The following is a 24619-nucleotide window of genomic DNA, read 5'->3' as shown; positions in this document are numbered from 1 at the left end:
TCATGATCCTCCTTCAGCCTCCCAGAGTGCTGTGATTATAGGCATGTGTCACCTTGCCTGGCTCTTTAAGCATTTTAATCCTTTGTCTAAAACATCTGCCATCCGCTCTTCTCTAGGGAGAGTTTATGTCTGTTGTTGTTGTTGTTGTTGTTGTTGTTGTTGTTGTTGTTTTTCTTTTATTTATTTATTTTTTTGGTACCGGGATTGAACTCAGGCCCTTGTGCTTGTGAGGCAGGTGCTGGAACCACTGAGCTAAATCACCAGCCCTGTTGTTGTTTTAATGAGCCACACTTCTCTGTCTCTGTATGCTTTGTGATTTTTAATTTTGTGGTGGTGCTGAAAGCTGGCCCTGTGAGTCTCGTAGCACACTCTGGAAATGACATTTTCTCCTCCTCTCCAGGTTGCTGTTTAGGGCCCTCCCTGTTTCTCCCCTCCTCATCCTCCTCCGCCCCTCCTTCCTCTGACTGGGCCTGCCCTGCATTTTGCAGCTTCAGCGCACTCCTGCGTGGCAGGGCGGGGCAGTTCTGATGCTCCTGCTCCTCCGTCTTCCCGGTGTTCTCACCGCCTCAAATTTCTGAAGCGGGCACCTGTCTCATGAAAGTGAGGACGTCATAGGGTAGTTCTGGGGAGCGGTGGGCCCTGCCTTCTTCCAGCTGCTGTGTGCACGGCCCTGTGGCTCCTCCCAAGTGCACAGCATTCTTTCCCCTCCTAGCCTGCTGGCTCTTTGGCTTCAGTTTTGGGAGAGTGCTGGGAGCCATTCCCTGCCAGACTGGCCACCTGTGAAACAGAACTCGGGAGTCTCTGGAATTTTCCTGGGGTCCACTCTGTGTTTGTCCCTCATACCTTCCCGATAGGAGACAGGCTTGCCCCAAGTGCTGTCTTTGAGTCAGCCGAGACCTTGGAGTGAGGTGTTGGAGGTGCTGCCGAGAGTCCAGTGTGTTTAGAAGAGTAAAGAAAATGGGTGTAAACCGTTCCATACCAGCATGGGGAGAAGTAAGAGCTCTAAGGCTAGCAGATGTTGGTGTGGCTGTAGAGCAACAGAAGACTTCGGCTGAGGGGTGGGAGCCACTGTGGGAGCTGGTGCCCTGCTAGTAAAGCCTCAGCTGTCTGCCTGCAGGAGAGCTCCTGGAAGGTCTGCAGGAGTGTCCAGAGCTGTGCTGCTGGTGGGGAGAATGGATAAGCAACCCGGGGATGTGCTTACCGGGGGCATGGACACCCCAGAGAACCGAGAGGGTGGGCTGGGTAAACCTCACAGAGGGAACGTCGGCAGGAAAAGAAAGGTGTAGAAGAGTGGGCCCATCTTTAGACGTGGGGACGGGTTGTGCTGAGGGTAGGATTGCCTGGGCCCACAGGTGTGGTGTAGACCGGGACGTTCAGGCAGGATCATCTCTGGTGTGGGAGCCAGGTGGCTTCCATGGTGGTAGAGGTGCGGATGCAGGTATCCTTTTCCGGTTACCTTTTTTGTAAGTGTGAAGTATCCCATACAAAGTGCCTGTAGGAGCATCTCGAGTATTTTCTGTAAATGTATGTTTGATTATTTAATGTTTTAAATTTGTAGGTAGACAGACTGGAAGTCGTCAACAAGCGTTTCGTTCGAGTGACTTTCATACCAGGAAAGACTCCAGTCGATGGGGTAAGTTGTGTCATTGTTGATAAGCTCGGTGGTAAATTAATGCCCCTCATACAGCAGTAGATGTGACAGCAGGGTGGGCTGTGTGCCAGGTGTAACCCAGAGAGAGTGGAGACGCGGCCTTGGGCATGCTCATGATCCTGGGCCAGGCAGTGCTCTGTCTGCTTCCAGCCGAGCAGCAGCGTGGTGCAGGAGGAGGAACAGTGTGGATCCCAGCAGCACCCTCTACCTTTGTGCATGGGGAAACAGCTAAGACTGTGCATGAAGGCGTCAGTGCAAGAGCGTTAAAACTGGTCCGCACCCTGCCTGGGCCCTGCTCTTCCCAGCATGGTCGTTCGCAGCTCTGTGTCTGTGCTGGGTTGTGGTGACAGCCAGCACTGCTGTCCGTAGAAGCTGACTCTGACATCGGAGGGACCCTGCCCAGGTGCCCGCATGCTACAGCTCGTACCTTTGTGTTAGAAGTGCTCTTCTTCTGTTGTCACCATGCAGGTGGTGTCGGTTTCTTTTTGCCATGCTTTCAGAATCTGGAGGCAGCCACTGTGCCATCTTGAAGCCTGCTGCTGGGGGCCTGTGGAGGCCGAGGCGGGGGCGTTCTCTGTGTTCTGTGTGTTTCCTGAGTTTTCTACCGGAGCATGTGTTGATGTTAGGCTTTTGTTTGAGCTCTCAGATACAGAGAAGGGGTTCCGTGCTGTGGTGTGGAGTGGCGATGCCTTCAGCCAGGTCCTCTGTGAGGAGCCCCTTCTCCGGGCCGTGCGTCTTCATCTTAAGAGTGGGAGTGACAGTAGAGCTTGTGTGGGGCTGAGCGCTGGGTGGAGGGAGTGTGAGTGAGGCACAGGTGGTTCCTGGCTGCACTGTACACAAGAACCCCGCCGTCCCCCAGGTTCTTACCTCCGTGTCCTCCTGGGAGCCTGCACTTCTGGCCTGCACCTTGCTGATGCCCTGTAGCAGCCTCAGCCCACAGGTCTGTGCTGAGAGCCAGGTGTTGAGCCCACCTCCTGGTGCCATGGAGTTAGTGACTGCTCTGCCTCGTGGGGTTAAGGAACCACAAGGTTTTATGTCTTTGTCAAGGAGCAGTATACCAAGAACTATTGTTGTATAAAGCTTACTTGCTCTCCATCTTTTCTGTGTAGACATCACGTAGAAGTGCAGTGAAGTTCCCATCCAGGAACATGCTGGTGGAGAGCAGGGGTGGATTGTTGCTCTGTTTTGCATCTTGGATTTATTGTTTTAATTAAAAAACAGTATCTTTAAAGGTGATTGCAGGTTAAAGGAGAAGCAGTATTTTTGTGCTGTAAAATAGGGCTGATGCTTGTTGCAGGTGCTTGTCTGAGTGGTTGTGCACAGGCAGTGTGAATGCAGTGCTCAGGTGCTGGCGCAGGCACCCAGATGGCTTTGGTCACTGCGGAGGCTCAGCTGCAGGGACCAGGGCTCAGATCCAACTGATGGACACTAACAGAGTGTGGGGCACAGTTGTCCCTCTGAGCTTGTGGCTTCTGCATCTTCAGCCTCAATGGATCCAATCAGCTGTGGATTGAAAATACTGAGAAAAAAACTTTGTGTCTGCCCTGAGCGTGTATAGGCTTTTTTTCCTGGCGTTGCCTGAGCAGTCCAGTGTGACATCTGTGTACGGGGCGCTGGCACTGGGCCAAGTATTCTGGGCATCTGGAGATGGCTTGAAGAACACAGGAGGCAGTGTGTGTGCTGTGTGTCAGCACGACAGTGCTTTGTGGGAGAACTGCACATCTGCGGGTTCTAATACCTGTGGTGGTTTGGAATCGGCTCTGCCGAGGAAGGATACCTCTGTGCTGCTGTGAGGTTGCTGTCACCCAGGCCCTTGGTGTCCCTGTCCGGGGCTCTCAGGGACTCCTGGCTCCAGGGAGAGAAGCGAGTGCTGACCGACGCACGGTGCCTTCCTGGTGGCTCAGTGCTTCCAGTGGGATCCTCAGGGCGAGTGCTTGGTGTGCCAGGGTCCAGAGCAGGGCCACGTCAGGCGCATTGGTGTCTGGCTAGGCACAGGCTGTGAGGTGGCGAGGAGGAGGGGAACACGACCTGTTCAGGGCCTGGTGTTCAAGTAGAACATTGCCGAGACTGCTAGCTAGCTGTGGCCAAGTTTTACCGCTGGGTGAAGCTTGATTATCAGCTTGCTAAAGCCCACCCTTTATTATTGTAATTAGAAAATGAACAGTGAGCCCTTTAGTGAATTGAACCTTTTGTTTCCACTTCATTCTTAGGATATTTGTTTTTCTGTTTTTATAGCAATATGTCTGGTTTAATATTGGCAGTGTAGACGCCTTTGAGCGGAATCTGGAAACTTTACAGCAAGAGCTGGGCATAGAAGGGGAAGACCGGGTGCCTGTTGTCTACGTTACTGAAAGCGATGGGTAAGAACCACAGGGGCGGGGTGGTGCTGCTGACTGGGCTGTGCACGCCTCACAACACATTGGACTTCAACAGGCCTTTTTCAATTTGGCTGTACTTTTAAAAATCACAATTTTGGGCCAGGGATTTAGCGCAGTGGTTCGGTGGCCTGCCTTGCAAGCGCAAAGACCCGCGTTCAATCCCCGGTACCAAAAAAAAAAAAAAAAAAAAAAAATCACAATTTTTTTGTATATGACTGATTTTCTACACATTCACATTTGATTGTTTTTCTGCAGTATTCAGGATTGAACTGAAGGACTTCACACTGAGCTATATCCCCATACTTTTAAAGTTTGAAACAGGGTCTTGCTAAGTTACCTGGGCTGGACTTACTTAAATCCTCCTGCCTCAGCCTCCCAGAGTGCTGTGATTACAGGCTTGCACCTCCACTCCTGCCTCATTTATCTTTATTAAGCAGTGTTTGGGAGTTTTGTGTGCAGAGCACTGTCCTAGGGTTTAAGCATGAAGAGTTCCTTTGTAGGAGAGTAGCATTCCCACCTTATAACTGTTGTCTGTTTCTATTTCATAGTTTCCTAGATTTTAAAGGAATTCTCTCACCAGAGCTTTCTTGTTATAGGCTTTGCTTTTAATCACCCTGCCTAGAAGTCTGGGTGGGTGCTGAGTTTGTCAGGAGTGCGTGGTCGGTGTGAGCTCTTGGCTCGCCTGTGTGAGGCCCTGGGATCCAGCCCAGCACCACACAGTCTCTGGGCTCACTCGGGAGTAAGGCCTCATGGAGCCCACCTGTGCTCACCCCGAGAGCCCTTGCTTGGCAGTTCCCTTGCCTACTGTAGATGCAGAGGAACGCCTTGCTGTGGAATGACCAATTCTGGAGTGAACACAGAAATCAGTCTTAATTTTCTGTGAACAGATCTGGGCCAGGGATTTAGCTCACTGACGAACCTGAGTTTGATCCCCAGTACCAAAACAATGTAAAAAAGAAGAGCCAGCTGTCCCTGCGGCTCGTGTGCTGTTGGCTGATGTGCTGCTTGGGTGTGGGGATCCCTGGAGCCTCTGCAGTGTGTGGGGCTGCATGGCTGCCGCACTGGTGTCACACAGGACCTTTCCCCTCCCTGAGACTCAGGTGGGCCTGGTTCCCCGGTTCCCCAGTTTTCAGCTGCTACTGAGGCCTACACACTGAGATGCCCTTTCAGAGTGCTGCAGACTTCTGCTTTTTTAGAGTGCTGCGATATTTGCATAGACTCTTCCACTGAGGGTCCCTAGTCCAAATTTCCAAAATCTGAAATGCTCCAAAATCCAAAACTTTTGAGCATCAGATTGGTGTTCATAAAAGTTTCAGATTTTTCAAACTCTCACATTTCAGATTTCAGGTTTTTAGATGGTTGCTCGTAACCTGTAAAAAGTTCTTTTCATCAGTATGGATTTTTTTTCCCCCTAGAAATCAACATGAATTTTCCATGGTTCTTGCTGCTTGCCTTAGCAGTGTTAAAAATTCTGTAATAGATAAAAAATTAGCAAATCCTTGCTTTTGTTTCTGTTTTGACCGTGTAGCAGTTTTTTCGTTGTTGTTATTTTTTGGTACCAGGGACCAAACTTGTAACATTGCACTTTCGAGGCAGGCAGCAGCACCACTGAGCTATATCCCTGGCCCTCGTGTAGCAGTTTTGACCCACATCTTCTAGTGTTAGTTCAATTAGATTGCATCATGTTTCCCAGTGTAAACATGGTTACATTGAAATAAACATCATGATGTGAAACAGGGGCACCATGTGGCCCCAGGCTCCAAGTGTCCCCAGCAGCTCCCTCCAGGCAGGTGCCGGCACAGGCACCTTGACTTCTCTGTGAGCCCGGCGGGAGAGGCTGGACATGACATGTGTCACATCATTCGGAGCAGAGGCTGCTGTGCTGTCCTGATGGTCAGGACCCACTCTGGGAGGCTTTTCTTTAGGACAGGTTTCCTGCACCTCAGCAAGAGAGCTGGACTTTTTTACCCAGACTAACCCAGAAGTGTTACAATTTTTAAGTAGTTCAAAAAATATTTCTTTGAGACTCAGATATAATGGTGATAACAGCATTTAGTACTGTGCATAAATGGTGGTTATTGGGATCGGGATGAAATACCTGCAGGCAGCATATGTGTTGAGAACAGGTTTCTCTTTGGTGTCACCCTTCATGATTCTGCTTCCATGGTATTAACACCAAGATTCTCTTATTGCTTTGGATTTAATATTAGAATATTTAGGGTTTTTTAAAAACGAAAATGTCTGTAGCCGTACCTGAAGCAGCTGTGGAAAGTACATGTGCTGTGGTGCAGTTTTGGGAATATGAATGTGTGTCCCTGCAGCTCCTTTCTGCTGAGCATGCTGCCCACGGTCCTCATCATCACCTTTCTGCTCTACACCATACGGAGAGGCCCTGCTGGCATCGGCCGGGGTGGCCGGGGCGTGGGTGGGCTCTTCAGTGTCGGAGAGACCACGGCCAAGGTGCTGAAGGACGAGATAGACGTCAAGTTCAAGGATGTGGCTGGCTGTGAGGAGGCCAAGCTAGAGATCATGGAGTTCGTGAACTTCTTGAAAAACCCAAAGCAGTATCAAGACCTAGGAGCCAAAATCCCAAAGGTAAAATGAACTTCTGGAAATTGACTCCAAACTTATTGAAGTATTTCTTGATCTCAAGTTGTTTTATGAAGTCTGATTACTTACTATCAGAGCTGTTTCTCTGTGCTTAACTTAGGTTCTGTCTGATTCAGTCTTTGCAGGTCTGTTTTTTGTGTGTGTCTTGTTGCCTGGATTGTGTGTATTCCTGAACATACTTGTTTTCTCCTCCTCAGAGACTTTCGTGCACCTCTTTTCTTCTCCCTCTGTCAGAGCTAGAAGCCCCTGCATCAGCAGTCACCACCCTGTAGCGTAGCATGCTCTCTGCTACCTCTCCGTGGTGGCCTGCGCCTGGCACTGAGGGACTTGGCACAGGACACACAGAGACGAGGCAGACTCAAGTCCCCGCCCTCCTCCCAGCTGGTGAGACAGCCGTCCTAGCTCCTGGCTCCGTGCTGTGCACCCACAGGGCGAGGGACGGAAGCTGACCTCACATTTGTGGAATGGATCAGCTGTCAAATGAATGAGTGGCTGATTCATCTCACAACCCACAAGTGAAGTCTACTCTAAAGGCAGCCTTTGTACCAGGAGTCCTCCCCTTGTCCCCCACATCCTGTCTGTGCGTGTGGAACCCGTGCTGTGGCCTAGGGTTTGCTGCTGTGCCCTTGGTCCCGCGCATGTCGTTCCTAGGCTCCTCTGCTGCACCATCCCACAGTCTCTCTCACCTTCTGCAACCACATTTTTCTTTTTAGGGTATCATTGGTATTATGTTTTTTTCTTCTTTGTGAAACAAGAAAATAAGCAAACTTTTAAAAATGCTTTACAGTCTTAGGACAAGTCCAAAAGAGGGGTCTTCTGACCGTGTTCTTCCTGCCGCGGGCGGGGCTTCCTGCATGGCCCAGTGGAGAGATGCGGGCAAGGCAGTAGCCCGGGGCAGACGTCTGTGTTCAGCTCACTCACTGTCCAGGTTCCAAAGTCAGTTTCACTTGCGAAGAGTAAGAGAATTTGGTAAACCTGGAGTGTGTGTTTAAGTAAATCTCGATCTGTCAGGAGATTTCTAGCTGAAGTCACCCTTTTGTACTATGCTGAAAATCTTATAAGGGAAATGTTTACGATTTCACATTTCCCCAAGTTTTGTGAAACAAATTTTTTTCTAATGATCCTTGTCTTGACCTTAATGCAAGAGTGTTCTACCACAGCCAGATGTCTGAGAGCCATTGTATGTCTGGCACCAGTGAGACAGACAGGGCTGAGCCTTTCCCCCTCCTCTGAAGTCCTGATGATGACTGATTGTTCCTCTGTGCAGGGTGCCATTCTCACGGGTCCTCCCGGCACCGGGAAGACTCTGCTGGCCAAGGCCACGGCAGGTGAGGCCAATGTGCCCTTCATCACCGTCAGTGGGTCCGAGTTCCTCGAGATGTTTGTTGGTGTGGGCCCAGCTCGGGTGAGTCCTATTTTGTCCAGACACACACACTCCTTGTGCCCTGTGCTGCTCCCCAGCTGGGGCCTTGGAGAGCACAGCCCTGTCCCTGGGGTCCCCTGAGGGCCTGCTCTCTGGTCACTGTCTCAAGACTCTTCCGGGCTGGGTTCCTACCCGGCCCACGCCTGCTAGGTGTCAGTTACATGAGCTAATTTCAGCTTGTGTATTTCAGGAAGTGGCTTTAATTTGTGAGTTAACTTTTTTTACAGCATCTCTATTGAAATATAATTGACAGGGCCAGAGATTTAGCTCAACAGTTCCGCTGCCTGCCTCACAAGCATAAGGACCTGAGTTCAATCCCTGTACCAAAAAAAAAAAGAAATATAATTGACAGGGCTGGAGATTTAGCTCAGCGGTTCCGCCGCCTGCCTCACAAGTATAAGGACCCAAGTTCAATCCCTGGTGCAAAAATAAAAAAGAAATATAATCAACATACTATAAAATATACTGCCTCAATTACATATACTGTTAAATAGCTTTTGGGTATATTCACAGATTTGTGCAACTGTCACCCACAGTAATCACACAGAATTTTCACCACATGAAGGAGAAACACTGGTTGTCCCTGTAATGATCATCTTCACTGCCCTGCTCCATCCCAGCCCTGAGCACACATTAATCTACTTTCCTCCTGCAGGCTTTCTTTTTCTAGACCTTTTTTGGGATGGGATGTTCATTCACTCCACTCTCCGGGCTGGCCTTGAAATCCTGGGCTCAATCCGTCCTTCTGCCTCACAGAAGGCATATTCTTCCCTAACATCTGAGATCACAGGCATGTACCACTTTGCCTGACAGTGCGCAGTCTTTGAGCCTGGCTCTTACCACTTTGTATGTTTTCAAATTCAGTAACTCCATGCTGTACTTTCTGGGGGGCCACCAGAATTTTCCTTAGCCCTGAGCCCTGTACCCCCACCTGCCAGCCTTCCTGTCCCACCCCGCCAGCACATGGCAAGGCTCTGCTTTCTTGGGTCACGGCTGTCCCAGGCAGTGCGGTACAGCCTTGCTGTGCTGTCATTTCCACTTCCTTTCTCATTTGCACGTCAGCCACGTGGGTGCTTTGTGGGAAGAGACTGTCCGTGTAGACCTTCACCCAGGTTTCAGCTGGGCTGTGTGTGGTTACTGAGTGGTTGGAGTTCTTCATAGATTTGGGATGCTAACTCCTAATCACACACATGGTTTGCAAACATTATCTCCTGTGGGTTTTCTTTTCACTTTCTTGATAGTGAAGCACAAATGATTTGAATTTTGATGAAGTATTTTTCATTTTTTCTTTAGTTGCTGATGCATTTGGTGTCATGTTTAAGAATTTATTGCCAAATCTAAGACCATGAATGTTGATGCCTATTTTCTCAAAAGAGTTTGTAGTGGGCCAGAGATTTAGCTCAGTGGTGCCGCCCGCCTGCCTTGCAGGTGCAAGGACCCAACTTCAATCCCCAGTACCAAAAAAAAAAAAAAGTTTGTAGTCCAGTTATAAACCTTTAGATCAGTGGTGCATTTTGAGTTGATTTTGTATTTGGCGTGAGGTAAGGGTCTAATTTATTTCCTTTGCTTGTGGATATCTGGTTTGCCCAGCATCGTTTGTTGAAGAGACTTTTTTTCCCATGGAATAGTCTTGGTTTATTTTTGGACTCTCAGTCCTGTCCTCTTGATCTGTATCTGTCCTCAGGCTAGTACCGTAGTCCTGGTTACTGTTGCTTTGCAAGTTTTAAAATCAGGTGTGAATGTTTTTATTTCATCAGCATCTAAAATGTTGACTTCATGAATGTAGAGTGCTGTCCCAGTACTTTGACAAACCTCATGAATCTGCTTATACTGAGCAGGACACATTGTGTCACCAGTTACAGCAGGCGTGGTCACGTGGCTCTCCCATCAGCAGCATGCTCGGGGCTGCTGCACTCAGCTGGGCTTCGAGGAGCAGTAGGAGCTCAGCAGGTCAGATGTTTATGAGCCAGGTGGGAGACCCATGAGATGTAAGTAGGAGTCGGAGACTACGGAGACCAGTGCAGGGTGAGGAGGGAAGCTGAGGAGTGAGGAGTTGGTGGTGTGAGAGCCCCAGGACGTGTGGGGAGGCCTAGGAGTGGCAGGGCAAGCTGGGTGTCGGGCACCTTGGCAGTGTGGGTTCGGCAGGAACAAAGGTGGATCAGAGAGGGGAACAGGCCGGAGCGTGCCTGGTAGGTGGCGCCAGGGGAAGGGTAGATGTGGGCAGACACAGGCCGCTTCCCTGTGGGGGCTTTCAAGGCCCCGGGGTCCAGTTGAGGCGGGGTGCACACACGGGGAGACGTGACCAGCCTCGTGGGGTGGAAATTCGAAAGCCAGGCAGAACAGCTGGACTGGGAGACCCTGGAAAGGGATGGGAGCACTGGGAGCCTGTGTCTCCCAGAGCAGGTGGTCAGTTGTGAGGCAGGGCTTCTGCTGCCATCAGCCAGTGCCTGAGGACCTGCCCCACGCCACACTGGACATGACGCTATGGATACATCGCTCAGCTCATATAATAAGCAAGCAGTTCTACCCTCAGCAGCAGTCTGCACGGCCCTGCCCCGGGCGCCGATGAAGCTATGTGTAGTAAGAAGGCGATTACAGACAGTGCTGTAATCACAGACCTGCTTGGCCCTCGGCTCCCTCCTGGGAGGCTTCGAGAGATGGGAGGCTCCCTGCCCTGCCCCGGGAGTTGAAGTTCACAGCTCTGCTGTGCTGTGTGTTGTTTACAGCACTGGGGATGAAGCGAGGGTGCTCTGTCTCCAGCCCTGCTCCCCTTTTTAAAACATTAAGACAGGCTCTCACTGAGTTGTACAGACAGGGCTTGAACATGAGGTCCTGCTTCAGCCTCCCAGTGTGCTGGGATTATAGGCGTAGCCGACGTGCTTGGCCATGGTGTCCTTTAATAGGGAAAAAAAGTACGTACTTGTTGATGTTAAGAAAGAGCAGATGTTGTTAGCATTTATTACACATGCAACAATTTACGGGGCATGGGAATAACCTCGCTCACCTTAAGTCAGTTACTTATTTACCACTTGTTTGCTGTTTGTGACTTTTCAGAAATATAAAACACAAAAAGGATTTTATTAGTAAATAACAGGCAGGTGCAATGGGCTCGAGGCTGAGGTGGGAGAATGACAAGTTGGAGGTCAGCCTGGGCTATACAGTGAGACCCCAACTTGATATAAAAGTGAAGAAGGGGGCCGGGGATTTAGCTCAGTGGTTCCACCGCCTGCCTTGCAAGTGCAAGGACCCGAGTTCGATCCCTGATACCAAAAAACAAAAAGTGAAGAAGGGGGCCGGGGATTTAGCTCAGTGGTTCCACCGCCTGCCTTGCAAGTGCAAGGACCCGAGTTCGATCCCTGATACCAAAAAACAAAAAGTGAAGAAGGGCTGTGGTGTGTAGCTCAGCGGTAGAGCACTTGCCAAGCAAGTGTGAGGCCCTGGGTTCAACCCCTGGTTCTGCAGATGGAGTCTGTAACTGTTGCTTCTCGCTGTCAGGTTCGAGACCTGTTTGCCCTTGCCCGGAAGAATGCCCCTTGCATCCTCTTCATTGACGAGATCGACGCAGTGGGCAGGAAAAGGGGCCGCGGCAACTTCGGCGGGCAGAGCGAGCAGGAGAACACGCTCAACCAGCTGCTGGTGGAGATGGACGGTGGGTGAGCTGCTCTCTTGGGACGCTGAGCTGCCTGTGGGCTCTGAGGCTAACACGAGTCCTCACCGTGAGGGCTGGGGATGGTGCACAGAAAGCAGGCCTGCCGCCCACAGCTCACTGTAGCTTATTACTGGGGCTCAGAAGGGCAGAGTAGGGGAAAGCTTGGAGGAATGACGTGCACAAGAATTAGAGTCAGAACCACCTGTGATCCCGAAGCATCAGGAAACCCAACCATGGCCAAGCGATGCGGGGTGAATGTGAAGTACTGATGCATGGCGACTTACCATGGGGTGGAGAGGAACCGAACCCACTCACGCGGCACTGCAGGGCACTGGCCGGCTCCCCCACAGGTGCCACCCAAGGGGTGCACACTACCACCCACAACCGTGTGTCAATTCGGAATGAAAAGCATTTAACAATAGTTACATATATTTAGAACCTTTTGAGTCCAATGCATGATTTTTGTTGTGAAGGACAAGAGGAGTAAGGAAAAAGCAGCTGTGCCCTAGAAGGTGGGCGGTGCCTGGGGAGCCCTGAAGTCCCAGAGCAGAACCCCATCTGCCTGTCTCCTCATGACGACACTGCTGCTCCTGTCCCCAGGTTTTAACACGACAACGAACGTGGTCATCTTGGCAGGCACCAACCGGCCGGACATTTTGGACCCGGCGCTGCTGCGGCCCGGCCGCTTCGACCGGCAGATCTTCATCGGTGAGTGCTCACTGCTGCGGCTGGCTGGCAGACTCTGTGTGGCGGTCTGTCTCTGACTCTTCTTGAACATCTCCCGGAAGGACCCCCGGACATAAAAGGAAGAGCCTCCATCTTCAAAGTTCACCTCCGGCCCCTGAAGCTGGACACTGCCCTGGAGAAGGAAAAGCTGGCCCGGAAGCTGGCGTCCCTGACGCCGGGGTTTTCAGGTGAGCAGCGCACATCCCACAAGTTACGGGGTTTCAGCTCCGAGTCTGGGTGGTGTGTGCTCGGCCTGTCAGCACCCATCACCGGGCCCAGCCCAGCGCTGTTCACACCCAGCCTCTTCCTCTGCAGAGTAGGTTAGGACCGGTTCCTGACTGCTGGTCACTATCTGTAACTATCAAAGAAGTAATTCCCAAGTGGTTTTCTTTTGGAACTGTCCTATTGAGATAAAATTAACATACCTCACTCTGGGAGCCTGAGGCAGGATGATCACAAGTTTGAACCTAGCCTGGGCAACTAGCAAGACCTTGTCTCAAAATAAGGGGGCTGGGGATGTAGCTCAGTGCGAAGCCTGTGAGTTCAGTCCCCCAATGCTGTAATATCTATCTGTATAAATTGTACGATCCGGTGGCTTTAGTGTGCTGTTCCTGTTATCCAGTCTTGAATCATTTCATTGTCCCAGAAGGATCTGTGAGCAGCACCCTCCTACTCCAGGCTCAGACAGCCCTAACCTAGTCTCTGGTCCATAGCTTTTCCTGGCCTGAACGTGTCACACACGTGGAACAGTGTGCGTCCGGCGTGTGTCCACTCAGGACGCTGTGCAGAGTCCACCCCACTGTGTGCTCCTGCATCTGGCTTCATCCTGGGGCCGAGGTGCACCCTGTAGATGGGGGTCCGTGTTCTGCCTGCCGCTCTCCGCTGGTGGGCGTTTCCGCCTTGGGCTGTGATGTGTGATGCTCTGTGAGCTCTGGCCTGCAGCGCTGCGTGGACTTGTGTTTTGTTTCCGCTGTCCCGGGAGCTCAGTTGCTGGGCCCCATGACAAGTCTGTCCTGAGCTTTCTGAGGAACTGCAGGCTGTCCCCGAGCGGCTGCCCCATTTCCCTCCCACCAGCAGCTCCTCCTGTCCTGGGCAGTGGGTGTGACCGTCTTCCTGTAGGCGTGGGCGATGGTGTCCTTGTCCCGGGGCCTCATCACCTGCCTCCCTCCTTCTACACGAAATGGATGGAGAACCCCAAAGGGCACATGCAACTGGACGGGCACAGGTGCAGACCTGGGTGACCAGGAGTCCTGAACTGTCACTCACGTTTGTTTATTGAGCACATATGCTGTGCTGTAGTTTATTTGTATTCCTACTAAATCTGAAAAATTAAGGGCCCCGTGGGTCTGAAAAGCATTTGGCAGGCTTCTCATATTTTAGTTATGTAAGTTAATTTGTTAGGTCAGTTTAATACTTACATTTATCATTTTATGTAAGCAGTTTGCCAGGTATGCCCAAAAGTCGTTTTCTCAGCAGAGAATGTAAAATGGAGAGTTGATAGTGTTTTAGAGCACTCAGCTGGCTCTTACACGAGCCCTGTCGCCCGGGAGGTCAGCACTGTGTGTAATCACCTGCTTACTACACATTGCTTCATTGGCTCACGGGACAGGGCCGTGCAGGCCGGTGCTGAGGGTAGAACTGCTTGCTTGCTGTACAGGAGCCGAGCGATGTCTCTTGGAACCCTGTCCAGTCCCGTGCTGGGTGGGTCCTCCATGGTGTGTGAGTCGTGTGTGTGTTCCTCTTACAGGAGCCGATGTGGCCAACGTGTGTAACGAAGCTGCCTTGATCGCGGCACGGCACCTTTCAGACTCCATAAATGAGAAGCATTTCGAGCAGGCCATCGAGCGAGTGATTGGCGGTAAGGTGCAGAGGACGCGGGGCTGGAGCCCAACCGTTTCCCTGGCTTGAGGTTGGCCAGGCACTAGGGCCCATGCCTGCTTCCTTCCCCAGCTAGGCAGAAGCCTGTGCCTTCACAGTGCTGCTGCCCCAGCCAGATTTGAAGGCTGGGTTTATTTACCCCCCACCCCCACCCAATACTGGGGATCAAACTTGGAACTTTGTGCTTGCGAGGCAGGTGGCGCCACTGAGCTACATCCCTGGACCTTTGAAGGTTGCTTTGGAATAGGGCAGCAGACTGGGAGGATAAGGTGACCCTCCCTGCAGGAGGATAAGCGAGTGCTGTCCCAGTGGTGGAGGCCCGCTTTGTGACCCGCCCAGCACTGAAGGAAGGAAAGCAGTGCTCCCTTGTAGAAAACAGGCCTTGCTGCCCCCACTTTGCGACCTTCGCGGGGCAGCTCTGTGGAAGTCTGGTCTTGGGCTGTGTCATGGGGAACTTCTAAAAACCTTCTGGTCTCCTTAGTGTGTTGTCTCAGTGAGTGACCTTTAGCATCATCAGAGCTTCCTTTGTCACGTATGACGATTGCATTAGTGCCAGTGTTGGGGACTTCGGGGCTGCTCTGCCGAGCTGTGGGCAGGGTGAGCTCGGGTGCAGCGCTGAGCCCTCCTCGTCCTGGACAGCAGTGTGGTACCTCTGGACTCAGCCTGTGGCGCTCACCTGCTCAGTCCTTCTGCTGCTCCCTGGCCCACTGACCCCTCAGGTGCCTAGCGCTGCCCAGCCAGCTTTGCTCAGGTGTCGCCAGTTTGGCACTTTGTTGTCCATTGTTCATCAGGAACGGACAGGGTCAGCTTCTCGGGCAGGCGTCTCCTTTGTCAGGACTTGGAGATTCTGAGTACCTAGGCTGGGCGAGGAGGTGCGTTCCAGTGTCCTTTGTTTTCTGTGAATTTGATGTTTGACATTCCTTTTTGCCTCCCAAGCCAGGATGTGTGGCGTAATAGAGGGGAGGAGAGTTGGGGTACAGCAGGACCTGGGGAAGTAGAGTGTGTGCTGACGTTGTTTGGTATCTCAGATTTGAGCCTTTGCTTCGTCCTGGCCACCATTAGGAATTTTTGAATTGTCGGCTGCTTAGTCTTCCGGTCACATTTTAGAAGGGGAATGTGTAGCATTGTGCAGCTGTCGTTCACTGTCATGTCCCTGACACGGTGAATGGTTTCTTATTTGTTAGGCTTGGAGAAGAAAACCCAGGTCCTGCAGCCTGAGGAGAAGAAGACAGTGGCATACCATGAAGCAGGCCACGCAGTCGCCGGCTGGTACCTGGAGCATGCAGACCCTCTCCTAAAGGTGAGGCCGAGTGTGGGGCGGCGGAGTGCCCCGGGGGCCATGCGGGGACAGGGCGCCCAGTGGGGACATGAATGCTCAGTGCGTGCTGCATATATGAAGTGGTTCGTCTGGCCCTCCCTCGGCAAGGTATGCGGTGAGGACAGAGCTGTCTGGAGGGACAGGAAGGTCCCAGAGCGGAGCGGAGGTGGGGGAGTTCACTCTTGGACAGTACGGCCTTGGCTGTGAGACAGAGTGCCTGCTCTATCCGCCACAGCAGGCACGGGAGCATTGCCTTCTGGAGGTGGCAGAGGGCAAGAGAATGCTGGGATGAAGAACTCCAGAGGGCGGGACCCACATCTGAGTGAAGCCACCGGATCCCTGACAAAGTGTGCACAGGGCCCAGGGAGTGGAGGAGGCCAGAGGTGGCCCTGTGTGACCCCCACACTGTCCGGCAGATGGCAGCAAAGCTGCTCACTGCTGGGGCTGTCAGAAGACACCTGGAAATCCGGGTCCTGGGAGAGGGAACAGCAAAGTAGCCCAGAGCCTGCTGACCCTAGAACCAGTGGGTGAAGTCAGCAGCTTGCAGAATTGAGCTTGGAGCACAAAGATCAGTCGTGTTTCTGTAGATCTGCAATGAATAATTGGAAAATGAAGTTTTAAAAATTCAATTCCATGGTGATTGGGTTGAACACAAAGTATAGTAGTAACTGATCTCCCCTTCTTCCTGAATAAGTGAGCAGATAATTAAATATTGATGCTGCTGTCCTTGAACCTAAAAAAAAAAAATCCATTTGCACGCTTGGCATGATGGTGCATGACTAAAATCCTAGCACCCTGGGAAGCTGAGGCAGGAGGATCACAGATTCAACCCAGCCTGGACAGTTGAACTACTGAGGGAATCCTTCTCTCAAAGGAATCAATCAATCAATCAATCAATGGCAGCTGCAAAGATTGCTTCTTGGCCCAAGTTACGTACCCACTACCAGGAAAGAAAAATCCATTTTTCTGAGCATCCCAAAACATGAAATACGGAATATTTAAAGAAAATATTTTTCAGACCTATACATTGAGTTAGCCAGACATAAAAGTAAAATAAAAATACTGTATCACAGAATGTTACATCAGTTCTCCCCAGACCTACAGATTTAGGCAGGTGCAGTGGCACACATCTGTAGTCCCAGTTACTTGGAAGGCTGAGGCAGGAGAATCACGAGCTTGAGGTCAGCCTGGGCGCGATAGTGAGACCTTGCCTCAAAAAACCTACTGGGGGCTGGGAATGTAGCTCAGCGGCAACTGCATCTACCTTGCAAGCACAGGGTCCTGAATTTGATCTCTGGTACCCAAAAAACCTATTGGTCTAGTTTCACTCTCTTACCATAATTTTGTGTAAATTGTGGTGCTGAATCTAAAGTTGTGTGGGAATATAGGTGAACCAGAATAGCCAAAACAGGTAAGTGGAAGGGTTCTACCTCCCAGCTTTGAGACTACACAGCTGCACGTGCAGATGGAGGCCCTGGTAAGAGGACTGGACAGAGGTCTCTGTCCACTGCGGGGCCACTTAGCTCATTGTCCACTGAGGGACCAGAGTCACTCACGGGAGGAAAGGTGGTCTGATGAGCCGGTGATTCTGGTACCAAGATGCATGTGAGCAAGTGAACCTGGACCCTGCAGCATTTCTAAAGGCCAACAGAGGTACAAATCTTTGTGGCCTCGAGTATGGACAATTCTCAGTATAACAGCATGAACCACAGAAGAAGTTCATAAAAACACCTAAAAAAATTAAACATCTCTTAAAATTAAACACCTTTTTGTCTTTGTAAGACCCTGTTAAGAGACTGGAAAGGCAGACCTATGCTCTGACTGTTTGCAGTGTCTGTTTATGACGGGGAACTGGGTCTGCTGCAGGCAGCCTGTCAGTAACTCTTAACGCAACAGTGGGCAGGTGTGCAGTGAGTACTCAGTGCCGGAGAATAGTGCCGCTAGTCTTCAGGGAGCTGCACATCAAATCGCAGTGAAATGACGAAACACCAGGAACGCTCTTGTGCACAGCCTATTGTCAGTAAGGATGAGGAGCGGTTGGAGCCTCGCCTGTAAAATGGTGCAGCCCCTTGGGAAAGAAGCTTCTGATTTCTTTTTTTTTTTGGTACCGGGGATCGAACTTGGGTCCTTGCACTTGCAAGGCAGGCCACCAAACCGCTGAGCTAAATCCCCAGCCCCAAGAAGCTTCTGGTTTCTTACAAAGGTAAACACTTCCAAAATCCAGGCAGGCCCACAAAGTGGTGTTGGCCCAAGATAAGTGCAAATGTCCACAGATTGTCACTGCTTTGTTTGCAACGGCCATGGCCCAAGCACATGGGCGTCCATCAAGAAGGAGTGTCCGTCTGAGTCCCTTATCCAGCGGCCCACAGTGGTAAAGGGGGTGGACCCTGCAGTGTGGGTAAACCTCAGACATGGGGAAGGAGCCGGCTGTAGAAAGGATGCACCCTACGGCTGCGTTTATACACAGCTGGGGAGTGCTGGCCACAGTGACAACTTTGGGTATTGTCATTGTGCTCAGAAGCTGTGCTCATCAGAACCATTGAGCTTTGTCCTTAGAACGGGTACTTCTACTCTAGAAATCCACCCTCAGTGAAGTTGGCTTTAAAAGATGAAAGGGATTTGTCTGACTGTAAAAGAGGGCTGGGAGAGGAAACGGGTGGCAGAGCCCAGCTACCACCCCGCCCCCAATGAAGCTGGTGGCTGTGCTTGCAGAGCGATTGAATCTGCCTGTCGCTCTCACCCAGGGCACCTTTGGTCAAGTGGAGCGGTCTCAGCTGAGTCTCAGAGGAACAGGAAGTCCTGTGTAGGCCTGGAGGTGGAGTCCGGAAGGGAGGCACCTGCTGGCTGTCTCTGCTTGCTGTCCCTTAGCTGGGCCTCCTGCTGCCAAGTTCAGCGTCCTGAGCAGATACATGCTGGCGCCTGTGTGCAGCGGGCTGTTCAACACATGCATTTTCTCCCGCCCAGGTGTCCATCATCCCCCGTGGCAAAGGGCTAGGCTACGCCCAGTACCTGCCAAAGGAGCAGTACCTGTACACCAAGGAGCAGCTCCTGGACCGGATGTGCATGACCCTGGGTGGCAGAGTCTCTGAGGAGATCTTCTTTGGGAGGATCACCACCGGTGCCCAGGACGACCTGCGGAAGGTCACACAGAGCGCCTATGCCCAGGTGAGTCAGCAGGCCTGGGAGCTGGCATCCAGCATGGTCCTGCGTCTCTGGCTGCAGTTTTGTGGCAGGGCGTACGTCTTAGATCCAAGGAAGAGCAAAACGAGGCTTCCTGAGCGTCCTGTCTGCACACAGCACACCCACAGCAGGACCTGCCCCTCCCTCCCTCCAGTCCCCCAGCAGCCGCTCCTCGCTTGTCACACCCTCCCTGTGGTCATTCACTCTCCTGGTGTCCGGTTCTGGGCAGTAGGTTTTGCCATCTTTGGATGTGTTGTGTGTGACTTTTTCAGGAACTGCTAGCTATACCACAGCTCTTCTTTGTTCAGCACTTTCTCTAATTCTAAGGCCTCAGTTTTTTAAATGGGCTTTCTGTTTTTTTGAGACAAGGTCTTGTTATATAGTTCAGCCTGGCCTTGAACTCATGGAGACCCTCCCGCCACGGCCTCATGAGTACTGGGATTGCAGGCATGAGTCACCATGTCTAGCTTGAAAATATTTTTACAGTCACTTTTTTTTCCCAGTACTGGGGATCAAACTCAGGATCTTGTGCTTGCCAGGCATGTACGGTGCCACTGAGCTACATCCCTGGCCGGGCCCCCCTTTTCCAGTCATTTTTAATCTGCTGTTTTCTCTTAGGTCATTATGGCTATTTGCTCTTGTTCCTTTTTTTAGTTTAATCTCTATTTTAAGAATAATTTTTCTCAGGCTGGGGATTTAGCTCAGTAGTTCCACCACCTGTCTTGTGAGCACAAGGTCCCAAGTTCAATCCCTGGTTCAAAAAAAAAAAAAAAAAAAGAATTTTTCAGGATTTATTTCATGCTTCCCTGCCAGTACCTCGTCCGTTGGTAGGTTTGATTCCTGTAGCTCTTCCCTGTTTTCGGTCCCTTCTCTGGTTCCTCAGCTGTCTGTGGAGGAGCAGGACGTGGTGTCTAGCCCACTCCCCGTCTGCTGAGATGCTGTTCTGTCACTCAGGAGTGGAGGGACCAGGGTAGAGCCAGGCTGTGATTCCCTGCAGTGGCCCGGAGTGTTGGATTGTGCTCCTGGCCCAGCTTCTCCTTCCTGGCCAGCTCGGGTTCTGCATCCCAGCACCCTCCCCACGTGGTGCTGGCACGGTGGCAGCCACGGGCTCAAGCTGACTCGGCAGCCCCGTCCACAGGGGCACGGTGTGCAGGAGAAGCCGGTGCCCAGGTCCCCAGGCTTGCCCTTCAGTCTGTCCGGGCTCCTGCTTCTCTGCCTCCCTCACACGGGCAGCAGGCGCCCATGGGTGTCCAGCCCTCCTGCTGGCGAGGGGCTCAGAGCAGGATGGCCCCGCTGCTGCTCTCTGATGGAGCATCCGGTCCCTTTGCCCCGGGAGCCATGCAAACTTTGCCCAGTGGCGGGCACACTCCCTCGCCACCTGTTACTGTTTCCAGATCGTGCAGTTCGGCATGAACGAGAAGGTCGGGCAGATCTCCTTCGACCTCCCACGCCAGGGCGACATGGTGCTGGAGAAGCCGTACAGCGAGGCCACTGCCAGGCTCATTGACGACGAGGTGCGGATCCTGATCAGTGAGGCCTACAAGAGAACTGTGGCTCTCCTCACAGAGAAGAAGGCTGATGTGGAGAAGGTGGGTGCTCTCATGGGGCCCTGGGGTCCTGGAGTGGCAGAACTGCCGTTAGTGCCAGGCTGCATCTCCCCGTGTGCCAGCTCTAGGCTCCACTGCAGGAGCCCATGGATGACGCTCTGAGCACTGCGTGGCCCACGGTGCAGGCTCTTTCCCCCATCCTGGCGGGGCCGCCTCCATGGGAGCGTGTGGTCTCCCATGTGTGCCATGAATGGGCAGGTGGAGAATCAGCCAGCCCGTGAGCGGCCTGAGCCCTAGGGAGAGGCCTCCCTGCAGTCAGTAACCTCCTCTTACCCTTGATCTGCACCACCAGAATAGGGGTTTGCCTGTTCTCTGAGTGTGCTGCACACGCGCTAGGAAGACAGTGGAACAGCCCTTCAAGGGGGTTGGCACAGAGGGATCCAGGCAGCTGTGCAGTTGCAGGTCTTGGGAGGAACCAGTCATGTGCCTGTCCTGTGCTTGGTGGCTCCAGAGGGTCCAGAGTGGCCGTGACTGAGGGCCAGGGCGTGGAGGGAGGCCGGCCAGTGCGGGGAGCTGGCATAGAACAGGGAGCCTGAGCAGCCAGGCGCCAGGTCCAGTCTATAAAGTGGTGTGGCCGCCGTGCCTCCCTGGCCTGCTCAGGCACCGGTGGGCAGGTGCTGGGTGTGCAGTTGTGCGGGGTGCACAGGTCCGGACCGCAGGCTGCATTTGCAGGACATGGACAGCCGAGCTGAGTGGAGGCGGCAGGCGGGCTCGCAGGCAGTGGCGCTATGGGGTGCGAGCTGTCGCGGCTTCAGGACTGTGTAGAGTGGCCCGTGGGCCCACAAATGCCCAGTCACCTTGTCTGCAGCCCCTGAATGGGGCACGCGGCCGGCACGGTGGGGACCTCCGTGCTGGGGAGTCCTGTGGTACTGCCGGTCCTTGAGGAAGTCAGCGTGCGGGAAAGGCACTGGCCAGCGGGACTGGGGCCAGGGAGCAGAGGGGCTGGGTCTTCTGAGTCCCGGCCTCGGTTTGCACATCTGTGGGCCAGGAGTTTCACACGGAGCTCGCAGGACTCCGCTCCTCATCACACCGCTGGCTGGCAGGAGCGGCAGAGCCAGGCTCCGCCGGGCACCGTCCTCTCAGCCGCGCCAGCCACAGGGCAGCGGAGTGGCTGCTGAGCACTGTGCCGTCCTGACAGCTGGAGCGGTGCTGGAGAGACGGCAACAGAGCGCGGGTTTCCTGTCCCTGGCCGGAATGAGAATATGCGTATAGTGGGCTAATTAAAGTTCAGTAAAGGTGATTTAGTCGCCTACAACTGTATTATTATATCTACTTGAAATGTTGCATTAAAAGCGGATGTTTTGTTCGTTTGCTTTTGAGACAGGGTCTCACTCTGTAGTTCAGGCTGGCCTTAAACTCACTGTGTAGCCCAGGCTGCTTTGGAACTCGCGGTGCTCTTCCTGTCTCTGCCTCCCTTCGTGCTGGGATTACAGGCGTGCGTCACCGCGTCCTCCGTTAAAAGTTTTTAACAACGAGAAGTTTGTTTCACACCTTATGGTAACGCAGATGTAGTGACTCCCTCAGCCCAGGCACTGAGTACTGGCCTGCTTGCTCAGCGCCCTTCCAGAGAGGTCGGCGTTCCTGCTGTGTCGCCGCCTGCTGGGCCGTCCCTGGTCCCGTCTCGCTGTGGCCTGTGAGCCGTGGTGTCAGCAGCAGCACGGGAGGATGGGATTTCCATCTTCAGCCTCTTGGCTCCAGGCACCACCAGCTTTTGCTCCTCTTGTTTCTTCTGTTCACCACCCCCTCCCTGAAGTTCTGCATTTAACAGCCTTCAGCCTTTCATTTTTGCATATAGAAGCTCTGCGAAGGAGGACTTTAAACAAAAAATTTTAACAACTTGAGTAGAAGAGCACTTCCCAAATGCGGCTTGGTCAAACCCAAAGAGATGCAGAAATGGGGAGGTGGAGAGAGCTTCGCTGTGCAGGGGTTGGAAGTTTGGGACGAGCCAGAAGCTGCCCAGGTCAGAGGACCCGGTGCCCTTGGCCGACTGTGGGCAGCAGGGCACAAGTCCTGGTCCCTGGCCGGCGGCTCCTCCGTGTCAGTTGGGCTCTCTGTCAGGTTCCAGGTGAGGAGCAGACGTGAGAGCAGTGCACTTACCTGTGTGGGGGCGCAGAGGGCACTGCTGTACCCATGGGTGCTTTCCCTGCTCATCAGCAGGCAGCCAGGTGCCGGTGGGGGGGTCGTTGCCCTGCCAGGACCCCCTCACCCTGAGGCCGCGCACGGGGGCTTCTCTGTAGGTCCGGCCTCCTTTCCCAGCTGCCCGAGGCCCTTCGGATTGAGCTCGCTGTAATTGCATCGCTTCTGCATAAGCTTGGTTGTCACCTGTGTTTAATGGGAATTTGTTTCAGGTTGCACTTCTGCTGTTAGAGAAAGAAGTTTTAGACAAGAACGACATGGTCACACTCCTGGGCCCCAGACCATTTGCAGAAAAATCCACGTATGAAGAATTTGTGGAGGGAACGGGCAGCTTGGATGAGGACACCTCACTGCCGGAGGGCCTGAAGGACTGGAACAAAGAGCGGGAGAAGGAGGAGGAGCCCCCGGACCAGAAGGGCGCCAGCCAGATGCAGACGGGTCCGAGGCAGCCACTGTAGCCTGCCCGCGGTGTCTGACGCTCCAGCTCTGGCTGGCGAGAGGGCAACCCGGGCGCCGCCGACCCACCTTGCTGTGAAGTCGCGCCTGGGATCGGCGATTTCCAGGAGCCCCGAGGAGCCTGGCGGACCCCCGCGTGGAGCAGTGGGCAGGCGCTGCCCGCCGAGGGTCTGGGAGCAGCAGCGGGCAGTGCCTGTGGAGGAAGGTTTTTCCCGCCTTCTCTCTTCATTCCTGGTTCTCTTCAGTTTCTCTCTGCAGACGGGCTGTGGAATTAAACTGGAGTCGCGATGAGAATATTTTGATTTAATTAATATTTTACTGTTTCAGTGAATGGTTTTCTGTAGAGAGCTGTACCATATTTAAAATGTGAACGTATTGTGTACATATGGCTTCTTTACATCAGAAATAAATGCGAACACGGTATTTTTTTCCCTGAACATAACGCAGGCTACCAGTTATGCTCCGGTACATCGGAAGAAACATGATCTCTAGAATCTCAGTGTGGCAGGACCATCTGCTGTCACATCCTGGTGTGACGTGTGGGTCCCAGGAGCCAGGTCCCTGCTGGGCCGGCCATGGGCACCATGTGGGCCTAGAAGTTCATCTGTGGCCACAGCTGCCTCATGGGCTCTGTCCCTCACCATCGCCTGGACTACAGGTAGTCTAGCTGGTACCACAGCTATGGATCCAGAGGCACCAGTCTGCCAGGGCAGGTCAGCCTCAAAGGTGTGAGGAAGCTGTGCCAAGTCTTGAAGCACTGTCGCTGGACGGGGAGGTACCGTCACATTGGCACCTTTAACTGCGTGCGTTAGCTCCCTCCCTGGGTGGTACCCAGCTCTCTCTGTATCCTGGTGCCTTCAGGCTTAACGGTGGGCTGCAGGTGGCCCCAGGCCGCAAGTGCTCCCTCCCAGCTGGCTTCTCAGGGCCGTGTGGACCCCAAGCCCAGCTCATGTTGTACAGAACAGGGTCCTTCGCCCAGCCCCTGGCCCATGTCCCCATCGTGTCTGGGACCTTGCAGCAGGGATGGTGCTCCTCTGCAGTCCCTGTCCCTAGCAGCAGCCTGTGAGGCAGCTGGGTGGAGACCACGTAGTAGGGCGTTTGGTGTCTCCTCACTGCGAGAGCAGCTGCTGGCAGGCCGCGGTGCCGGTGGGTGAGGTGAGGGTAAGGAAGGAGCAACGAGCTGACAGGACATCGTGGTGGCAGACAACGGGCTGGGCCTCCCTACCGGTGCCCGGGTAGCGGTGCACACACACAGCAGCGGTGAGCGGGTGAGAGGTCCGTGCCCTCCTGTGTCACGCTGCTGTGTGTGGCAAGTTTGAGTCTGCCTGGATAGTTCCCAAAGGGCAGCCTTGGGCTGCTGGGCCTGCTGTGGCTGCACCCCGCTGTTCTCAGCACACAGATGGGCGAGGCTGGGCTGCCTGCAGCCTTCCCGTGGGAGGAGGCCCTGAGGTAGGGCCACTCGGCCTGGGAGGGCTGTCCAGTCTGCCTGGGGACCCTAAGGGCTGCCGTGGCAGGGCGCAGCTGGCTGTGGAGATGCCGGGGCTCACCCTCACTGCTGCCTGGCTGGAAGGCCGAGGGGGTGGGGACCTGCAGCCCGGCCCGCTCCT

At 53.3% G+C, this 24619-nt stretch overlaps 1 protein-coding gene across 2 annotated transcripts in view; it reads left to right on the top strand.

Moving 5' to 3' along the window:
* The window catches only part of Afg3l2 (AFG3 like matrix AAA peptidase subunit 2), a 34700-nt gene extending 10121 nt beyond the window's left edge, over positions 1-24579 (top strand). Inside the window, exons 4-15 of one of the 2 annotated variants that reach the window (XM_010639015.3) lie at positions 1559-1633; positions 3887-4011; positions 6351-6624; positions 7907-8044; positions 11558-11711; positions 12312-12419; positions 12500-12625; positions 14185-14295; positions 15500-15615; positions 18598-18798; positions 20208-20402; positions 22769-24578. In XM_010639015.3, coding sequence (XP_010637317.1) covers positions 1559-1633; positions 3887-4011; positions 6351-6624; positions 7907-8044; positions 11558-11711; positions 12312-12419; positions 12500-12625; positions 14185-14295; positions 15500-15615; positions 18598-18798; positions 20208-20402; positions 22769-23014 — 1869 coding nt within the window. In that variant the 3' untranslated portion in view covers positions 23015-24578. Of the gene's footprint in view, positions 1-1557; positions 1634-3886; positions 4012-6350; positions 6625-7906; positions 8045-11557; positions 11712-12311; positions 12420-12499; positions 12626-14184; positions 14296-15499; positions 15616-18597; positions 18799-20207; positions 20403-22768 lie in introns of those variants that run through there. The other variant, XM_010639016.3, reaches the window with a different exon arrangement.
* The last annotated feature ends 40 nt before the right edge of the window (positions 24580-24619 follow it).

Source organism: Fukomys damarensis, unplaced genomic scaffold (genome assembly GCF_012274545.1).
Source record: "Fukomys damarensis isolate Sample0158 unplaced genomic scaffold, DMR_v1.0_HiC HiC_scaffold_30, whole genome shotgun sequence".
NCBI lineage: Eukaryota > Metazoa > Chordata > Mammalia > Rodentia > Bathyergidae > Fukomys > Fukomys damarensis.
Note: the sequence above shows the minus strand (reverse complement) of the source record. Positions and strands in the feature narration are given on the sequence as shown.